Raw genomic sequence first — 18,638 nt, 5'->3', positions numbered from 1 at the left:
CCTTAGGTTGGCCACGCCCCCTCCCCACCGTCGGGTCTCGCGCGGCCGGGGCGGAGCCTGGGGCCGGGCCGGCAACATGGCGGAGGCGGAAGGGGAGAGCCTGGAGTCGTGGCTCAGTGAGTACCCGCGGAGCCCCAGCCTCAGCGCCGCTCCCTCAGCACCGGGGTCCCCGTTCCCCTCAGCCCCGGCTCCCCCTCAGCCCCGGCTCCTGCACCCGGGCCCTTCTCACCGCCGCCCTACCTCTCCCCCCTCAGCCCCGCGCCCACCTCAGCCCCGGGCCCTTTCCCATCGCCTCAGCGAGCCGGGAGGCCCCTCGCAGGCCGTGGCCGTACAGAGGAGGCCGAGGGTGGTCAGAGCACCCAGGGGCCGGTCCTCCGGAGCAGAGACCTCCGCTAGCGCGGGGTGAAGCGGCTGAGGCCTCGCCTCCTGCCGGGGTCGCCGCCACCGATCGCCCGCTCTGGTGTCCTGTGCCCCAGGTGCCACAGAGGCGCGGGGCTGTGGTGGTTGTGGGGGTGTAGCTGTAGTTTGGGTCCGTTAATCGATGTGCTGCCTGGGACGTGCGAGCGATGGGCAGGTTTGGAGCTCACCTCGCTCTGCTGGGGGGTATTTTGACCGTGAGGGTTCGTATGTGTGTGCTCCCCTCTCCTGGGTTTTGGTTAGGGAAGCGCACAGCGTTAGTGCTGTTGTGAGGCTGAGAGCGGTAGGGATTTACCTAGTGAATTGTATTGCTGTGTTACACAACCATGATTGTCAAGCAGATGGGTTTTGCTTGGTGCCTAGCTGCAGTTTCAGGGCAGGAGTTCTGGGTGTCTGTTCCATATACATTGGCGTATTTAAAACCCCTTTGTCAAGCTAAGGTATATTTCATCACATCAGGCACAGGTTAAACCCCAAAACATGGCCTTTTCATCCCCAGCCCTTGCTGAGTATCTCCTCATTGAGTGTCTGCGAGCCGGGTGGCTGTGGGGCTGTTGGCTGTACAGAACCTGGTGCTGCAGGATCCCAACCCAGTGCAGGCAGATCGGGAGGTGATTCTTGAATGAATCAGTCGTAACAGTGATGGTTTTCCCTATATTCCATGCACAGGGGCTGCTGCTGCCCCTGGGAGGCTGTCCTGGGCATCGCCAGCTCGTTGTATGAAATGTCTTCTTACTGTAATTGCTGTTTGGTTGCAGCAGTGAGTGGAGTTCTGAAGTAGCTGGAGAGTAGGCAAACAGCAGATGGTCATTAAATATCATAGAGTATAAAGCCTCTTACCCTTTCGGAGTTCTCTTCCCATAAACAAGGTTAATTCATGTTCTTTCTTGGTATTTTTATATGAAACTCCAGCACATAGCCAGTATCCTCATCTGTCACAGGAGTTACTGGTGAAATGACATTTTCAGGCCTTATTTCTCATTTTAGATAAATGCCTTCTGGCCCCTCACCATTTTTGCTCCTCCTCTGAACTCCCACAGTTTGTCAATATCTCTTATTGTAGCCAGTGAGACACATGAAGAAACACCCACATCCCATCCTTTTAATCTTCCTCTGAGGAGCACTGACTCACTGAGTTCAGTTTGTGTGTGAAAATATCCCTAGTAGGGATGCTATTTTAGGTTGTGTCGCCTGGAAAGCTTCCTGCCTGTTTGTTTTGTGGGCTTGTTTTGCAATTGTGGATGTTAAGAGAGAACTTCTCCCTCTTTGGCCGAGCAGTAGGATGTTCTGCACAGGAGAACACATGCTGATGGGTAGCGTTACAAAAGCCTTACTCACTGTAAGTAGTGCAGTGAGCCTGCCTGCAGAGGTGTACATGTTTTTCAAGGCTTGAGTGTTGCACTCTCATTTCAGAGGATGCTTTTATGCCAGGTCACTGCCACAGTGATTTGTGCTGGTGTGATTCTGTTGCTCCTCCCATCATAGAGGAGCACAAAGCATTTAGTGTATGTGAATTACTGGAGTCGTGCAGCCCGGTGCAGAGGCTGTGCAGCTTCTACCAGGCCTCCTGAGGGGTTTATTCTTGTAACCATCACAAAGCTGGGCTATGTCCGCTGCTAACCTTGAGGGTGAGCACCTGCTGTGCCCTTCCTAAAGGGAAGGGCTGGAATTGCTCTGGAATTCCAACTTCCAGGCACAGAAGGTGGAAAATTTCCTCCTGCCAATGATTTTTCCTCTGTACCTTCCATGCTGCCCTGTCTGTCGTCAGGTGGAGTCATAGACCCATGAAGTAACATCATCCTCGTGTCCTAATGCTGCAGCAAGATCTGCACTTGAGCCAGTGATGATCTAGCATCTTCATGTTTCCTGCCTCATCTCAGGCAGCTGGGATGAAAGAAGGTGATTCCTGCTGTTCTCTCCCTGCCAGCAGCCTCTTCTGCTGCACTGAGCTGAAATAGAAGAGGTTAGGAAGTAATGGCAGTTGTACAAACACAGCTGGATCCTCTGATTTTAGCACTGCCTTTACTGCATCCAGAAGGAAGCTGTCTTTGTCTCACTCATGTCAGGCTTAGGCAGTGCCTCTCTATATGATAGATGCAGGTGGATAAAGTATTGTGACTGTCTTCAGTTCTTTTTCCCTTGTATTGTCATGGATCAGCATTCTCCTCCTGGGGATACAAACAAAATTGGGCTGTTAAACTTGACAGGCTTGGGCTAGGGATTCCCAATTCATGTACCAGGCCTGACCTGGGGAAGCCCCTTTTGGGGATGGTTTTTGTCTCATTTCAGAAGTAAACCTCGGAAAATACGATCATTCATTACCAGTCAGTTAATGGTCTGTGCTTCTCTGCCTTCCAACAGTTGATTCTCTGTACAGAAAAGAGAAAAGAAGCACCTTTGTTTCATATCTAATGATGCATCTGAACATTGCTTCGTTGTGTTCCAGGGTCTATCAGAGCAGCTGAGACATGGATGGCTCTGGTGCTTAGGTCAAGTATGAAGCAACTTTATGTGTCCAGGGATTTAATATTCCAGAGTACAAAACTCTCCTTCCTGAAGTGAATCCTTTCATGTAAGTGTTGAAGTATATTTATAAGGCACTGCAGAGGAGCTCCCTGCCCCTATCTTAAGAGTTCTGCATAAAAACATAGGACTTTTAAGTTGTGCCTTGATAGACATGGTGCAGCTTCATGTAGGGATGTCCTGCAAAGAGAAATTTAGCTTGCTTGGGATGCTGTGTTCATATGGCTGCACTCAGATGGTAATAAGGATCTGTACCCACCATTGTGTTGTGTCATGCAGACGCATCAATCTCCAGAGCCAGGGCAGGATTCCTGATCAAGCTTACTAACTTATGATCTAGGGGTTCACACTGAGATTTTATGAGTATTAGAAATAGGGAGTTGCTTCATGTGGAACATAGCTTCCCTTCAGTAACCTCCTTCTGAGACTTTGCTATCTCTCTGTGAGAGCTTCTGGCAAAAGAACTCAGATGAGTCTGAACTCAGTTTGAGTGTGAACTAATCCAGTGTCATTCCAGTCTTTAGAGATGTTTGGAACAGCTTTAAAATGAATGCTTGGAACATGGCACCATTGGTTACATGTTCCTGTTTGTACCGCAGCTTTTTCCTGCTTTCAGGATGTGCAGCCAACAAAGAGTTCATGTGCTTGAGTGTCCTTATTTGTTTGTGCTCTTCCTGTAGTTATTAAATCCATTCCATTAACTCCAGCCAAGAGCTGTGCTTTTTCATCTTCAGAGCAGCAGAGGTGCTTTGGAGCACTGAGCTGTGCGTGATGCCATTTGACGTGCATGGAAAGGCTTCACATTGTTCTAGGCCCGTGGTTTCCTGATGCTTCCAGGGTGCTGAGCAGTTGTGTGTGGTAACCAGGTTGAAGTGTCCCATATGTTTTGAACAGTTGCTTGGCTCTGCAGCAGCTGTGCTTTGAACTGAGCCTCTCTTGAATCTCTTGAGTTCAAAAATTAGCTTTGTAGCTTCACTTGTACGACAGGATGGGATCCTCCAGCTTGTCCTCTCTGCCTGCTGCCTTCTGCTTCTTCAGGGTCCCATGTAAGTCAACAGCAGGCACAGGGATTCACCTCTGTGGAGTGTTTTCCAGATGAAAACTGTGGAATAACTTACAGAATGGCTTTACAACTATTCCCTTTGAGGAGGAAGAAAATACAAGCAAACCTTGTAGGATTGCCACAGTAGGAGGACTGAGGTGTGCTGTGAAAGTGGGGTTATTCTGTTTGGCAGCTGGTTTTATCTACCTGTGGAAAGGTAAAAGGATGTGTTTTAATGATGATAAACAATGACACTTTGTAATGTAGCATGTGTGGAGTTCATTATTCTTCCCTCTATGATGAAAGTAGAGGGATGTGTTCCCTGCCCTTCATCCTCTGCTCTATACTGTCTAGCTAAGCAATACTTTCTTTTCTACATCTCTTCTCATTGTATTGAAATTTTTATGAAGGCTCCTTAAATGCCAGCCCCGAGGTGTATAGCATTGTTTCTTCCCTTACAGGAAAGAAAAATCATCATGTCATCATGTCTGCTCATCTTAAGTGGAAAATTAGGTTAAAGCAGGAATTTTGTCTCCTGTAAATCCAGTGCTCCATCAGGGTGAAGTAGAATACGTGGATAAGATGCATTCATAACAAAAAAGCTGCTGATAGCATCACTATTCTGCAATCAGCACAGTAAGTGAGGTCCTGGTACCCAGGGGAGGATCCTTCAGGAGCCTGAAATAACCCAGTCAGTAAAGCATCGATCTCTCAGTCTGAGCATGCAGGGTTTGAATTGCTGATCAAGCCCACGCTGGAGTGTTCATTACTTGCAAGAACAGCTCAATGTATAATAATGAATTTCACTTCATAATTCCCAGAAGGAATGCTAAGGCATCTAACAAATCAACTGGCACTCTTAATACTTAATGCTAAATGCCTGTATTAAACATCTGATGTTCCAGCTCTTCCACTAAACTTCCAGGGAATACGCCAATAATTTCCCATGTAGAGAGTGTGAGGGTTTAGCTTTTAAGTTTAATGTTAGAGCCAAACAGAAGGAGCATTCAGGCAGAGGGAAGCTCTGTGAGCTCACGTGTTTTATCTTGTGCTCTCATTTAGAGTATGGAAACAATATGTTTATAAGTACCTGAGATTTGGCACCTGGCTTTTTGGGAAGCAGCGATTCCTGATGGATATTTGGATGTTTCAGCTTGAACACACCCTTTTCTCTGAACAGACAGACCCTGTGTGAACCTCTTCCTCCTTTATAGTTGCCAAAAGATGTCAAATGTTTTTGTCTAGGAAGTGCATGACCTTTTCTACTGTTTCTTTTGCTTGCTTGGTAATATATTCTCTTTCCCTTGCCAAAGATAAAGCCACTAACCCATCTAACAGGCAAGAAGACTGGGAATACATCATCGGATTCTGTGACCAGATCAACAAAGAACTTGAAGGGTGGGTGTCCAAGAGTGCTCTAGGCCTCATAAATTAATATTCACAGCTTTAAGTATATCACTTGATCGTCAGACTTTCATGTTGTCTTTTATATATGCTGATACCACAAGGAGGGTGTGGCTATAAAAGAAACAAGATGCTGTGAAGTGTGGTTTCTCTTCTGAGATGCATGGCTTATACACAGGCTGAGCACTAGGAGAATGGGAATTCTGAATCTGCCCCTAATTCTGCAGCTGCAGATTCTCATCTGGCTGAAGTTCCTCTGGTTGCCAGGCTGTGAAGTGGGGTTATAACTGTTATTAGTGCCTGATGGGCCTCACACCCTTAAAAACATTACTAGGCTTAACTGAGGAAACCTCTTGGGCCACAGCATTCCTGGGAGTTAAGGGAGAAGAGTTTTCTTTTGGAAAGATGAAGCTAATGCACAAGAAATGAAGGGATTTCCTGGGCTGGGAACTGGACTGGGAGTTGTTTGGCCCCTCCCAAGGAGGAATCTGGAGTGGCTGGCTCAGACTAAGGAGCCCTTGCTCCCTTTCCTATGTGCAAACGCCCAGCCTTACAAAGATGCCTCCTGTTAGCCTTTGTACAGTGGGGGAAAGAGACAAAGTGCTACTTTCCTCTAGTTATGTGAAAGACAGCTCATTTAAACAGCAAAATCTGTGAAAGTCTGAAACATCCTTCACTGCGTTTACCCGTTCTGTTTGTAATGGGGATCTGCTTTGTTTCAGGCCACAGATAGCTGTGAGGCTCCTGGCTCATAAAATCCAGTCGCCGCAGGAATGGGAGGCAGTTCAAGCCTTGACAGTAGGTAGTCCTTACCCCTCCTCTTCAATCCACTTATATATCAGTTCGTGTCATCTGTGCAGGGTATAAGGGGTGCATAGTGTGTCAGTGGGGTCAGTTCTGGGGCTGAAGGCCCCGATTCCCTTCTGCTGAGAGTGGGAGCACAGGGACCTCACTGAAGTGTCCACGTTGCTCATTGCAATGGAGCAGTCAGAAACAACTCTGGTTTAGTTTTAGCTGCTTCTGTTTGTTATCTTTGGGCAAGATTTGTGTTCATTGTTAGGAGATCTAATGGTGAGATAACTTAAACATATATATACATGGCTGAGGATGGGAGACCTGCCTGCCTTGGTGTGTCACCTCTAAAGAGCTGAGCTTCGTGTATTGCAGAGCAGGAATACGTGTCTCACTGACATGGGTCTTCGAGTTCCTCTATAAGCACAACACAGCTACACGGTTACTGTAGGGTTTTGTGTTCATTTCAGCCCTGTTTTTCTTCTTTGATTGCAGGTGCTAGAAGCTTGTATGAAGAACTGTGGGAGGAGATTTCATAATGAAGTAGGGAAGTTTCGCTTCTTAAACGAGTTGATAAAAGTCGTGTCTCCAAAGGTTAGTCCCTGAGCTACATGGCTGCATTTGCTTCTTGTTTAGCCTTTTGCAGGCAGCATCCAAAATGTTTGCAGTGCTCTGGCTGGCTCATTGCATTTATTAGCCTATACTCAAGAGCATTTAGCTAAGGTTTTTTGGTTGGTTTATGTTCTGCTTACTGTTCTTCTCAGTAAGTTGTACTTATTTACCATCAATCTCTGTTTTTAAAAACCAAACCAAACTCCAGCATCAGTGGAAGAGAGGCGTGATGCAGAGGTTAAAACAAGACGCTTGGCAGCACACCAGAGTTCTAGTCCTCACTCTGCTGCTGACTTGGTGTGTGAAGAGGGCCTGGCTAAGTCCCTCAACATTCATGTGGCGATAACTAGACAGGGGCACCCCATGGCATGATTGATGCAGCCAAGTATTCCCACATTCTCTGGGGACAAGGAAGGGGGTGGATATCTGTATTGCTGTAATTTTTAAATAGTAAAATCCTGAAAGCCACAGAACATTTGCTTTTTCCTTTGCTAAAGGAAATCACAAAGCTTCTCTTCACTATTACTTCAAATATATTAGAGGAGCAATTCTTCCTCTTAATAAGATGTATCTTAGATAATCGTGGCACTTGGGTTACACACCTTTTAATGTACATCACTCAACTTCCATTCTGTGGGTTTGGGCTTTATTTGAAAAAAAAAGAGAAATAAAGAACATGGAGAATTTACATCTTTTTTACACGTTTAGTACCTGGGAGACCGAGTCTCAGAGAAAGTGAAGACCAAAGTCATTGAGTTGCTGTACAGCTGGACAGTGGCACTGCCAGAAGAATCCAAAATCAAGGATGCCTACTACATGCTAAAGCGACAAGGTAGGAAGTTGGCTGCTAATTCATGCATCCCCTGCAGCCTGGGCTTTAAGGAGGAGTGTCACATATGACATGGTCTAGGGTGAGGTGTCCCTGCCCATGGCAGGGTTGTTGCAACTGGATGATCTTAATGTCCTTTCCAACCCAAACCATTCTGTGATTCTATATAGTTCTTTTAACTGGATCACTTTACAATTGTACCTGTAGATCAGCTGATAACACATTTCCTGTGTAGGCACGGTGAAAAAAGCTCAGCTGAGAAGATGTGGCTTCAACACAAGGAAAACTGATTCCAGGAAAGCTCTTGAGGCTGAGCATGAATCTAAGGATGTGACAATGGAGCAAACAGGGACTTAGCTCCTCCCCCAGCCATGGTTAGGAGCCTGCTCATCACCCCATTTTGCACTGCTGCTCTCCTGCTCAGCTCGTACAAACAGATGTCTTGCCCTTGAGTCTGTACAAAGCTGGATTGTTGGGGACTGGACTTAGTGCTTCAGTAGCTAAAGAAAAAGAAGGAAAGACAAACAGTGGAGAGCTATTGATTATACTGAGCTATTAGAGGAGCAATATAGACATGGCAACACGTTTGTGGGGGTTTGGCCTTTCTTTCTCAAAGAAAACTGTGTTTCTCCAGCTAGCATGCTCAGTGACACTGATCCTGTATTGCTCACTGGGGCAGTGTGCTGGGATCAGTGGACAGATTGACCATGTATGGCTTTGATAGCAGCCTGTGGGTAAGTGGGTGCACTGCCTGGGGTGACTGCTTGTGAAACCCACATGGGTTCCCTTTCCTCTTTCAGGGATCGTTATGTTTGATCCTGTGATTCCTGCAGACCGAACCCTGATTCCTTCTCCACCGCCTCGTCCCAAAAACCCTGTGTTTGATGATGAGGAGAAATCCAAGGTACAGTGAAGCCTTAGTTCATAATCACTAATGAAAAGTGATTAGTCAGTGCATATTTAGAATAAGGAAAGATACTAAATTCAGCTTTTGGTTTTGGGGTGGTGGTGTAGACTTGCACAGAACTCATTGCTTTGTCTACCTGCCTAACCTGAAGTTCAAGTGAAAGCCTTCTCTGTCACCATTATGAGGTTATTCCTGGTTAAAGCACCATCCTGCTGTAGTACTAAAGGCAGAGACCATTCAACACTTAGGACCAAAACTGATATATGGGAGGAATAATGATCTTGTGTCTAAAGTCTATGAGATTTCACAGCAAATGTCCTGTGTAGAAGCAAGAATACAGCAACTCACATAAAATAACAAAGTATAAATGACTCCTCCTGAAGTCACTGTAACTACAGCAGTTAAGCTGTGTGGTAGCGGGCTGTATCTCTTTTCCTCTGAATTGTTCTCTTAGATTCCTTTCTCTGCTTCCCTTTGTCAAAGGGTCTGTATTTGTTTCCTGAATGTCCTCTTCTTGTCTTACAGCTTCTAGCCAAGCTCCTGAAAAGCAAAAACCCAGATGATTTACAAGAGGCCAACAAACTTATCAAATCCATGGTAAAAGAGGTAAGAAATTCCTGTAGGATTGGTCCCAGTTAGCAGTCTGCTTTCCAGGTTTCCAGCAATTCAAACTGGTGGAGAGCTTTAGGATCATGTGAATGGTAGAACCTGCCTTCCTCAGGCTCCAGGAGCATTGTGTTAGTACATCCCATAGTTAACTTGTAGGCACTAGATGAAACTGACCACCAGTGACATCCAGCCTTTTATTCTTCTTAAAACTTCTGACAGTGCTAACTTGCTTCTAGTCCCTGTGGTACCAGAATAAAGGGTTCTGTGTGATATGAATGCGTTGTGATTTTGACTCTAGCTCGCAACTGGGAGTTGGTTTCTCTGGTAGAGGATGGGGCAAGAAGGGGCAAGGGTTGAATACCCCTTGTTGCAATTACACTCCCATCACTCGAGATGGTATTTCATGGCAGGCTTCAGTGGAACATCGCAGTACCCCCCCTGGATACTGAGGATTGAGTCATTTGGAGTGTGTCTTCTCACAAGCAGGCTTCATGGGAACACCTTCCTGTTTGTAGAGCTCTGATGCACCCAGCCCAGGCAGTCATTAGAAACTGGAGGCCAGGAAATGACTCACTGGGATTCTGTCAAAAAGAGAGGATAGCTTCTAGACTGAAGAGGATGTGTAGGTTATTGAAGTGTTTCCATTCAAGCTCCTCTTGGCCCCAGGGCAGACTCTCCTGCATTTGTAGATGGAATCTCAAATCCATAGGTGGACATTTTTGACCAGAGAGTTCTTGTTGCTCCTAGTAAATGTTTTGCTTCAAACTCATCTTTTCCATCAAGTGACCCAAAAAAATCAATCTTCTGGAAAGGTCAGAAAGGAACTTTTCTATTTTTAGTGGTAGAATTATACATCAAAGTCTATTTAGTGAGACTGTTTGGAAAAGGTAATAAAATAAGCAAAGCTTCATGTGAATGGAGAGATGGTTGGTTTGTTTCTAGTTTAAAGAGACATTATTTGACACAGGTTATACCTGCTGTTGTAACACCATGGACCTCTACAGGGAACTTCACTATGTCTGTGTTTTACTCCCTGAAGGATGAGGCTCGGATTCAGAAGGTGACAAAGCGCATGCACACGCTGGAGGAAGTGAATAACAACGTGAAGCTGCTAAATGAGATGCTGGTTCATTACAGCAAAGAGGAATCATCGGAGGCCGATAGGGAGCTCATGAAGGTGGGTCTGAGCTGCTCCTGGAGTCAGCCCTTTTCTTCTGACAGACTTGAGGTTTGCAAAGAATTACAAAGAGCACAGTAAACCAGAGGGCAATGGTGAGAAACAAGAGCAGGAAATAGCAGGAAAGGAAAGAATTGTTTTTAAAGTCTTTCAGCAAAGGACTCCGTGCGTAATAGTTTGGGTTTGCACATGCTTGAAGTAACGTGCAGCTGTGCTCCGAGGATGCAATGTGGCAGAATCAAGAAGCTGCACTTTGTAATTCTTGCTGCTGTTGGGACACAGTGATTGCAGATCAGATCTGTCCCTTACGGCACTGTGGATAGATAAACTAAAAGCAGAAAATACATCCTTCCCTTCAAAGGAAGAATTTTAGTTGGTGGTAGAAGGTTGGGAGACCATCAGAAAGGTAAAAATGAAACACGCTGCCAAGGATGGTTGAACAGGCCCAGGGCCTTGAAGGGCTGTGCTTTTTAAAAGTTAAAGTGCCTCATTTTAACAGGCTTCTGAAACGGGTAAGAAGCTTAAGACACTGGTTTGTTTCTGTGAAACACTTCATTCTTCCTACCTTTCTTCTGTGCAGTTGCAGACTCAGTAGTGGTTACAGCACAATTGAAGCAGAATAGTTGAAGTACAATTCTGCTCTTCCTGTGGCTGTTAGGGACTAACTGTAGTGCATGGGGTGAACATCTCTTTGGGAGTAGAGCTGGCCGTAAGTGCTGGTGTGAGGGAGGGCTGGGTGATGTTGTGTTGAAATGCAGGCTCTGTTTAGATTCCCAGGCTAAGGTAATGCTTCACAGCCCTGTTAATAGGGCAGGGACAAGGATCTTGGTTGTCCAGCCACACTGGCACAGGGAGATTGGTTCCTCTGTTCTGGGCTTTCCAGTGTGCCTGGGGAGGTATTCTGTGCTGCCTGGTATTGCTGCTGATGGCTGATGAAACCCTTTGTGCTGCTCTCTCCTCCTAGGAGCTCTGTGAAAGGTGTGAAACCAAAAGAAGGACATTATTCAAGCTGGCCAGTGAGACAGAGGATAATGACAGCAGTTTGGGTGAGCTGAGTGCCACTTCTCCTTTGCTAGTTGCTTTTGTGACCTGTGACTGTGCAAGGGTTCAGCAGCTGCTGGAAAGACACCTCCTCACTGTGATGCACTTTGCTTTGAACAAGCAGATAAAAGCCTCTTTATCCTTTTCATTTCAATTCAGGCAAGGACTTGACAGTAGAGTTGATGGTTGGGGAGGCTGGGGGTGCTAATGGGGGAGAGCTGCTGCTTTGGAAGGGGAAGGGAGTTGCTGTGGGGGACAAAGCTTTGGACTCAATTTTATATTGTTACTGTAATGTGCCTGCACCTAGGAAAGTCAGGGTATTGTGTGGAGAAGCAAGAGTAATGGAGCTCCTTGCCAGATAATCACGGGTTATTTTCTTGCTGGTTATTCAGTTGGTGCTCTCAGTGGGAGCAGTGTGACTGAGGTCCTGGAGGTTGTTTCTCTCTCACATGTAGGGGATATTCTGCAGGCCAGTGACAATCTATCCCGTGTGATCAATTCCTATAAGAAAATCATAGAGGGGCAGGTGCTCAATGGTGAAGTGGATCTCCCTGGGATGTCTGTAGTGGAAGGTGAGTTCCTGGGAAGCCAACTGTTGCAGGCTTGTATCCTGAATCCTAAGGCTTTTGGACAGGGTTTCCTATTGTGCTAAAGTAGAAAACTGCTGGTTCTTGTGGCCAACAGTTTGTTCAATCAGAGGGGGACAAGACAGCTCCTAAGCAGTGGATAAACAGTTCTGGATATGAACAACAGTGCTGCAGCTTTGCATTTTCCATTGCTCATTCCATATTATTGAAACCTTTGATAACAACAGCAGCAGCAAACCTGCACCTGAACGGCTTGTGTGGCTGGAAGTTTCTGTTCATTTTCCTCTCCACATTTGTCCTTAATGGTGACATGCAAGGTGAAGATGATTTTATCAAAGGACAAGGTGGGAGCCAGGCCACAGGTGCTGTTCCTGGCTTTGCCAGCAATTCCATTTGTGAATTTTGGCCAGTTGCCCATTGACACTTCAGCTTCACCACTGAAAGCTCTGCACGTGTGCAGCCGAATTACCTTTGGGGAGTCAGTTAAACTGGATGGAGAGCAGCAGAGGAATGCATAATGCTGCCTGACAGCATCTCATGGACACAAGACTCTCCTCAATAGAAAGATCCAAGAGAGTATGAGTTTTCCTCAGCTCTTGGTAGCCCTGTTTGTTGTAATTCTTTAGCATCTCCCAGAGCCTCATCTGAGCTCAAAAGGCTTTGAAACCATTACAAATTAAACTACAAGAAGCACTGAGGTTGGAGCTGGTGCTGATTTTCATATAGAAGCTTCCAAGTATCTTGGTTGATTTAAGTAGCTTCTGGACAGCAGATGGTGAGGTAGAAAGCATGTGGGCTCTCTGTGTTACAAAGAGATAAAATGAGGATCTGCGTTATCTAAACCATCTCTCTGATCATTTCTTCTGTACGTTGGCTTTGCTCTGAGCCTTTTGCCTTCTCTCCTAGTAGTGCTCTTCTCCTGTCTGCTGCAGGGAGTAACTCCACCAGTAACCTCAACACCCTCATTGACCTGGCTGGACTGGATGTCAGCAGCACCCCACAACCTCCACTGCCAGCCAGCACCCTGACACCAGCCCCCCCAGCCGAAATCCCCATCCTCCCACCTCCTCCCCAGGCATCTGCACCCCTGAGGAGCAGCTCCTCTGGCCAAGTGGAAGCTGCACCCGCTCAACAGAGCAGCAACTCCCTGTCCTTGCTGGATGAGGAGCTGCTGTGCTTAGGTAAGACACTGAAGGGCCCGCAAAAGGGCTACTTGATCCGTGCCTGACAAAGACTGCTTTCTTCCCTCTGCATGAGTGAGGGCTGGCTGTGTGTGGCGTGCCAAAAGGGAGCATGAGATGCCTTTGGTTTCTAGAGACGTCCAGGGCGCATTCCCTTGCATCATCCCTGGTATAAGGCCAGGTCATTGAGTCAGGACTAAAAACTCTGATCTTCCCAGGCTCGGCTGCATGTGAAGCAACTTAAGTGTAATTGCAGTTGGTCCCTGTAGGTGCTTGGACATGCAGTTTGGTACAGATTTCACGCCTGTACCAAAGAGTGCTAAAGAACAAGGTGCCTTAGAGGGGTTATGTGTAGGAGTCTGCAGAACACCTGCCTGTGGAGCCCAGATAGGAACAGCAGAAGACACTGCAGATCAGGGTTAGAAACGCACAGGGGGTGGCTGTCAGCTACTGGTGCTCTTAGTCTGTTTCTCATCATAGACTTGCAGCCCATTTCAGCCTTTCCTCAGGTTCTTGGGCTGTGGCAGAGCTGAATCGAGTGGTTTGATGGTACTGAAACAGTTACCAAGGGGTGACACCTCACTCATGTCCTCCTCCTCCAGTCACCTACTTACTGTTTTCCTTTCAGGCCTGAATGACCCTGCCCCTGCAGCAGCAAAAGAGACCTCAGAAAACAACCAGTGGAGCATGTTTGAGGTACAAAGGAGGGTCTGGGGCAAAGGGGAGGGATTATCATTGTGGGAGATCTCGGAACTCACTGTGTCACCTTGAGAAGCATCAGAACAAGCACACAGGCAGAGGGGCAGCTTTTCCTGAGGGGAAGTCTGGCTTAGCCCTAAAATCTGGGATAGCTGTGTGTTAAACAGAGTAGATATCCCTGAACCTGGCTTTCTCAGTTCCCCATCTGTCCCCCATGATGTTAGCACTTCCTTTGCTTAAATTACAGATCAGATGTAGCCCTGACATAGGCCACAGACTTTGCTGCTTGCCACCCAGCACCTGTGTTTGCGGTAAATCTATCTCCCTCTGTAACACCTCCACAGCAGGGGGTAGCAGCGAGTTAGAGCATCTCCTTGTCCTCTCTTTCAGAATGACCAGCTGGACCTGGATTTCTTTAACCCGAAGATGGTGACTGTTGCTTGCAACCCTGCAGGGAACCCTCTTCTCCATCACACATCCCAGACCACGTGTGGAACGTCAGTGACGCTGCCCTCTGCTTTCACAGCCTCTCAGGCTGCTCCCAGCATCCCAGCACCGAACTCGGCACCGTTTGTATTCCCGGCTGGACCAGCTGCCCCTGTGGGGCCTCCTAAGACTGTTCCAGCTGCTCCTGGGTACGTCAGCTCGTCTGTGGGGAGCAGTATGTCCCATAAGATGGATGCACTGGGACAACTCCTTGAAGAAGCCAAAGGGTAACCAAAAGTCCTGGACTTTGCTTTGTCTCTGCACTTGGAAAGCCAAGGTTGCTGCAGGTTCAGAGGCAGACTCTGAACTCTCTGTTCGGGTAGAAATGTGTGATTGGGATTTGTCTTCTCAGAGGGTTTCAGTTTACAGACTGATAGGAGGGTCCCACCTCTGGGAAGGAAGGGCAGGCACCACTAGGGAGAGCACAGCACCCGTGCTCTGTCCTGAAACAAATGAGTGCGGTGTGAGGTACAGAGGCTTTGCCCTTCTTAGCCTTGCCAGCCTTTGCTATGGTGGGACTCTGCTTCCTTCTCGACTTACACAAGTGATGCTTGACCCTACCACCATGGCTTCCCTTGTAGCTCTCCTCCTTACATGGGACTGGACTGAGTGACAGACTGCAGTCTGGCTTCAGGCCACTGCTGTGTCCTTGAGATCTGCTGTTACCTCTGGGTTTGTGGTGAAATTCCTGCTTCACTTCCAGCTCCATTTCCCATGTTTTCCTGTCTCTCTTGCAGGACTGCCACCCAAGGCATGGTGACACCCTCAGTGTTCCCTGGGGCTGCTTTGCCAACCACTGTCACCTCTGCCCCATTGATAGCGCCTGCAGGGCTGCCAGCCACTGCCCCTGCGGGCCCTCCAGTTCCCTTCCCAAGCAGCTGCCCTGCTGGCTCAGGAAGCCCTCTCTTCCAGCCAGCATCATTCCAGCAGCAAGGCAGTCCCGTGAAAGCACCTGAGATTTCCTTGGCCAATGTCCACGTTCCCTTGGAATCCATCAAACCCAGTGAGTATTTTGGGATTTTCACCTTTCTGTGAACATTCCTGAAAAGCAAAGTTTCTTCCCAAAGCTCATGAAGTAGAGAAAGGCTGAGATGTCCCAGCTGAACACTCAGAGTGCCTGATGCTGCTACAGGTCACATCCTGCACAGTAAACCTGCATTCCTGTCCCCTTCCTCCCTGTGGCAGGCAGTGCCCTCCCAGTGACAGCCTACGACAAGAACGGCTTCCGGATCCTCTTCCACTTTGCCCGGGAATGCCCGCCGGGAAGGTCGGATGTGCTGGTGGTGGTGGTCTCCATGCTGAACACGGCACCGCTCCCTGTGAAGAACATTGTGCTCCAGGCTGCTGTGCCAAAGGTAGGGATGGGGCCAAACCCACAACAACGTGAAACTGCTTTTGGGAAGGCCTGGATGTGAACTTGGGAGTTGGGGCAGCCTGGTTCTCCTTTCTATAGGCTGTGCTCTGCCTGTTCCCAGAACACACAGGTGGTTGTCAGAGGCAGAAAACACTGAGAAGGATAAGTCAAGCACTGCAGGCAGTGTTCTGTTTTAGTTGCTGTCTAGGATCAATCCAGCTGTGTGTGTTCATGGAAGCAGCTCAGACAGACGGTTGCGTGGATAGAGCCACCCTTCAGGTCTTCAGGATCAGTTTTTAAGACATCCTCAATCTGCAGTGTGTTCCGTTCTGGTCTTAGGTTTTAGGCACCTGGATAATTTGGGATGGGCAGCTTTGTGTTTTGGAAACTGGCTCAATCTCAGCTGTGATGTGCTGCTGTCAGGAAGGTGCTCACATTAAAAGCTCTGGCGAAGAGCACGCAGATGAAGGTGCTGTTGGTGTTCACCTGACCAATGCTTTTACTCCGGGCTGACTTCTCAGCACCTGTTCCAGTCATGCAGGAACATGTTCCTGTCACGTAGGGGTGGCTCTTGTTTCCTCAGCCTCACGCGTGGATTGCTTCCCTTCAGTCTGATGTGTGCTGTTACCTCCCCAGCCTGTGCAAGCATCTCTCACTGTACCCACAGCAGGAGATAATCCCTGAGGTTCCTCTTTCTTTTTCACTTGCAGTCCATGAAAGTGAAGCTCCAGCCGCCCTCTGGCACGGAGCTGTCTCCATTCAATCCCATCCAGCCGCCTGCTGCCATCACCCAAGTGATGCTCCTGGCAAACCCTGCGAAGGTGAGCGGGGCAGTGGGGTTTATCCTGTCGGGTTTGATGTAAGCTGGATTCTGGGGGGATAGGGGGGTGTTGGACTGAACATCTGGGCAGATGCAGCTGTTTGTAACCTGCCCTCCAGAGGTGGTTACTGCATAACGCTGGTGTCTGAATTCAGGGCTGGAGGGAGGCTCTTCCCCAGCAGACTGTGTCAGTGAGGAGAGCCTCAAGAAGGACCTTTCTCTCAGCAAAAGCAATACAGACATACAAGGCTCAGCTTTAAGAGGTGGCAGTTGGAGCTGTACAAGGACTTTGACTCCCTTGTGCACTGGAAGTGTCTGGCTTTGGTGGTGCTGGTGCTGTAGGTGTACTTTTGCCGTGTTGGGGCTGTAGCCTGATGGACCTGAACCACCAGACAGATGCCAGATCTGTTCCCTTGTTCTGTGGGGATGTCCCTGTGACCAGTGAAACAACGTGGTCAGCACTTCCTTTTCTGCTGACGGTGCTGGGAGCACCTGAGCAGCTGCTTGTCCTTGCTCTGGTGACTCATTTAAGTAGCCCACTCCCTGAAGCTCAGAGCTGTGTGCAGGGTTAGCACAGATGTACTCATCTGCATGGTGCTACTTGAGAACTAAAGCAAAAGGGTCCTTAAAGAACCAGCTGAAAGCTTTGAGGATAAATGTCAGAGGGGTTTGGTGGGAAGATGAACAACACTGTGGGGTGCAGGGTGATCCCCTCGCTGAAGGACTGGCTCCATCTCCTGCTTGCTGTCTCACTCGGAGGTTTGCAGAGCAGGAATTACTTCCATCTTCCTCCACATGATGAGGAATTTAATCTGGAAAGTGCTGAACGATTCCAGCAGCATTCCTCAGGCTCAGTGGTGCTGGCCACGTGTGTGCAAACAGGTCATTCCTGCTGCTCCATGATAAGCAATAAAGCTTTTATGGCATAAAAACTGTAAGGGAAATAGGTGAAGAGCTGTACTTCATGGGCTTCAGCAAGGCCCTCTTCCCCCCGCTGTGTGCTGCAGCACTCTGATGCTCTCCATAGAGCTGTAACGGTGTGTTTGCTCAGGAGCTGTTCTCATGTTGCTCTTGGGTTTTGTCTCACCTGCAGGAGAAAGTGAGGCTCAGATACAGACTGACCTTCACGCTGGGAGACCAGCCCAGCACAGAGGTGGGCGAAGTGGATCAGTTTCCCCCCGTAGAGCAGTGGGGGAATCTATGACCTTGGGCCACTGCCAGAGACTGTGACAGGACCAGGAGAGGCTCCGCAGGACTGGAATGGCTGTGGCGCGGCGAGGGACACGCGTGCTATCCACCGGTGATGCTCAGCTTTGTTTACATGTCCTGACCACTCTGCTTGTAGCTTTAGTCCAGAATGTTTTGCCCCACGTTGGAGGGGTCCTGGAACATTGATGCCAAGCATGGACTGAAGTGGCAGCTGGTAGCAGGCAGTGCTGGCTGCTTTCATCCTGACCTCGGGGTGAGTCTGGTTCTCCCTTCCACTCCATTAAACTTGAAGCTATTGTATGAGCTGTCAGCAGAGCGGGATTTAGTTGGCTCGTTCCTGTACTGCTGTCCAGAGATACCACAGGCTGGTGGGGTGATGATGCCGGGAGCTTCCTCAGTGCAGAGCCCTTACACACGCCCTCCCTCGGACTCTCACCTCCTCAGTGCCACATGGACCCGCTGCACATGTGGAGCAATAACGCTGGATCCGTGAGGGAATGCTGATTTTTTACACTGGAATGGCATTTAAATCCCTTCCTCCCCCTCTGCTGCTTCACTCCCAACAGCCAACATAAGCAGCCCCTCGCTCTGTGCTGTGTGCTGCTGCTCTGTCTTTAGTTGGTCTGTCTTTGATTTGCTGCCTCCCTTCTGTATCACTCGGGGCAGCTGAGGTTTGGATGCAGGTGGTTACATTGGTTCATGCCTTCATCGCATTCCCTAATGTGGGAGAAGAGGAACTGTGTAGTGAGGAGGTAAACAGGGCTGGGATGGAGGGCTCGGTGTTGGTGGAGGACAGAACCCAGCGTGCAGGAATGTCTTTACAATCACTACAATCAGGTGCAGCGACTGAATCCAGGGATCAGGAGATGCCTCTCGTGTCCCCTCGTGCGGGCAGTATTATTATTGTAGTTGAATACTGTGTTTTATTGAGCTGAGTACAATGACATAC

The 18,638-nt window shown here is 48.3% G+C and overlaps 1 protein-coding gene across 5 annotated transcripts; it reads left to right on the top strand.

The window, feature by feature from the left end:
• The first annotated feature begins 24 nt into the window (after window positions 1-24).
• GGA3 (golgi associated, gamma adaptin ear containing, ARF binding protein 3) lies at window positions 25-18,373 on the top strand. Of its 5 annotated transcripts, XM_061455534.1 has the most exons (17): window positions 25-116; window positions 5,296-5,380; window positions 6,109-6,184; window positions 6,674-6,772; window positions 7,499-7,622; window positions 8,420-8,523; window positions 9,052-9,132; window positions 10,175-10,312; window positions 11,277-11,358; window positions 11,809-11,925; window positions 12,873-13,121; window positions 13,750-13,817; window positions 14,211-14,533; window positions 15,044-15,309; window positions 15,492-15,661; window positions 16,371-16,481; window positions 17,574-18,373. In XM_061455534.1, the coding sequence occupies exons 1-17, from the start codon at window positions 77-79 to the stop codon at window positions 17,682-17,684; spliced, it is 2,244 nt and encodes a 747-aa protein (XP_061311518.1). In that variant the 5' UTR covers window positions 25-76; the 3' UTR covers window positions 17,685-18,373. The 5 variants fall into 5 exon arrangements, with proteins under 5 accessions (XP_061311518.1, XP_061311519.1, XP_061311521.1 ...); XM_061455535.1 differs by lacking the exon at window positions 5,296-5,380 and having other exon boundaries at window positions 45-116; XM_061455537.1 differs by lacking the exon at window positions 5,296-5,380 and having other exon boundaries at window positions 92-116; window positions 6,109-6,188.
• The last annotated feature ends 265 nt before the right edge of the window (window positions 18,374-18,638 follow it).

The sequence above is a fragment of the Pezoporus flaviventris genome, unplaced genomic scaffold, assembly GCF_033815535.1.
Source record: "Pezoporus flaviventris isolate CSIRO_AGI_PZ_B2104156 unplaced genomic scaffold, CSIRO_AGI_Pfla_v1 ptg000020l, whole genome shotgun sequence".
In the NCBI taxonomy this organism is placed as follows: Eukaryota; Metazoa; Chordata; class Aves; order Psittaciformes; family Psittacidae; genus Pezoporus; species Pezoporus flaviventris.
The sequence above is the reverse complement of the archived record's forward strand: the minus strand, read 5'-3'. Positions and strand labels throughout refer to the sequence as shown.

Coding starts and splice junctions, on each gene's coding strand:
- GGA3 (XM_061455533.1), top strand. CDS start 5,214: ATGTTTTTGTCTAGGAAGTGCATGACCTTTTCTACTGTTTCTTTTGCT. Junction 13,818..14,210: donor ACCAGTGGAGCATGTTTGAG/GTACAAAGGAGG, acceptor CCTCTCTTTCAG/AATGACCAGCTGGACCTGGA. Junction 16,482..17,573: donor TCCTGGCAAACCCTGCGAAG/GTGAGCGGGGCA, acceptor TCTCACCTGCAG/GAGAAAGTGAGGCTCAGATA.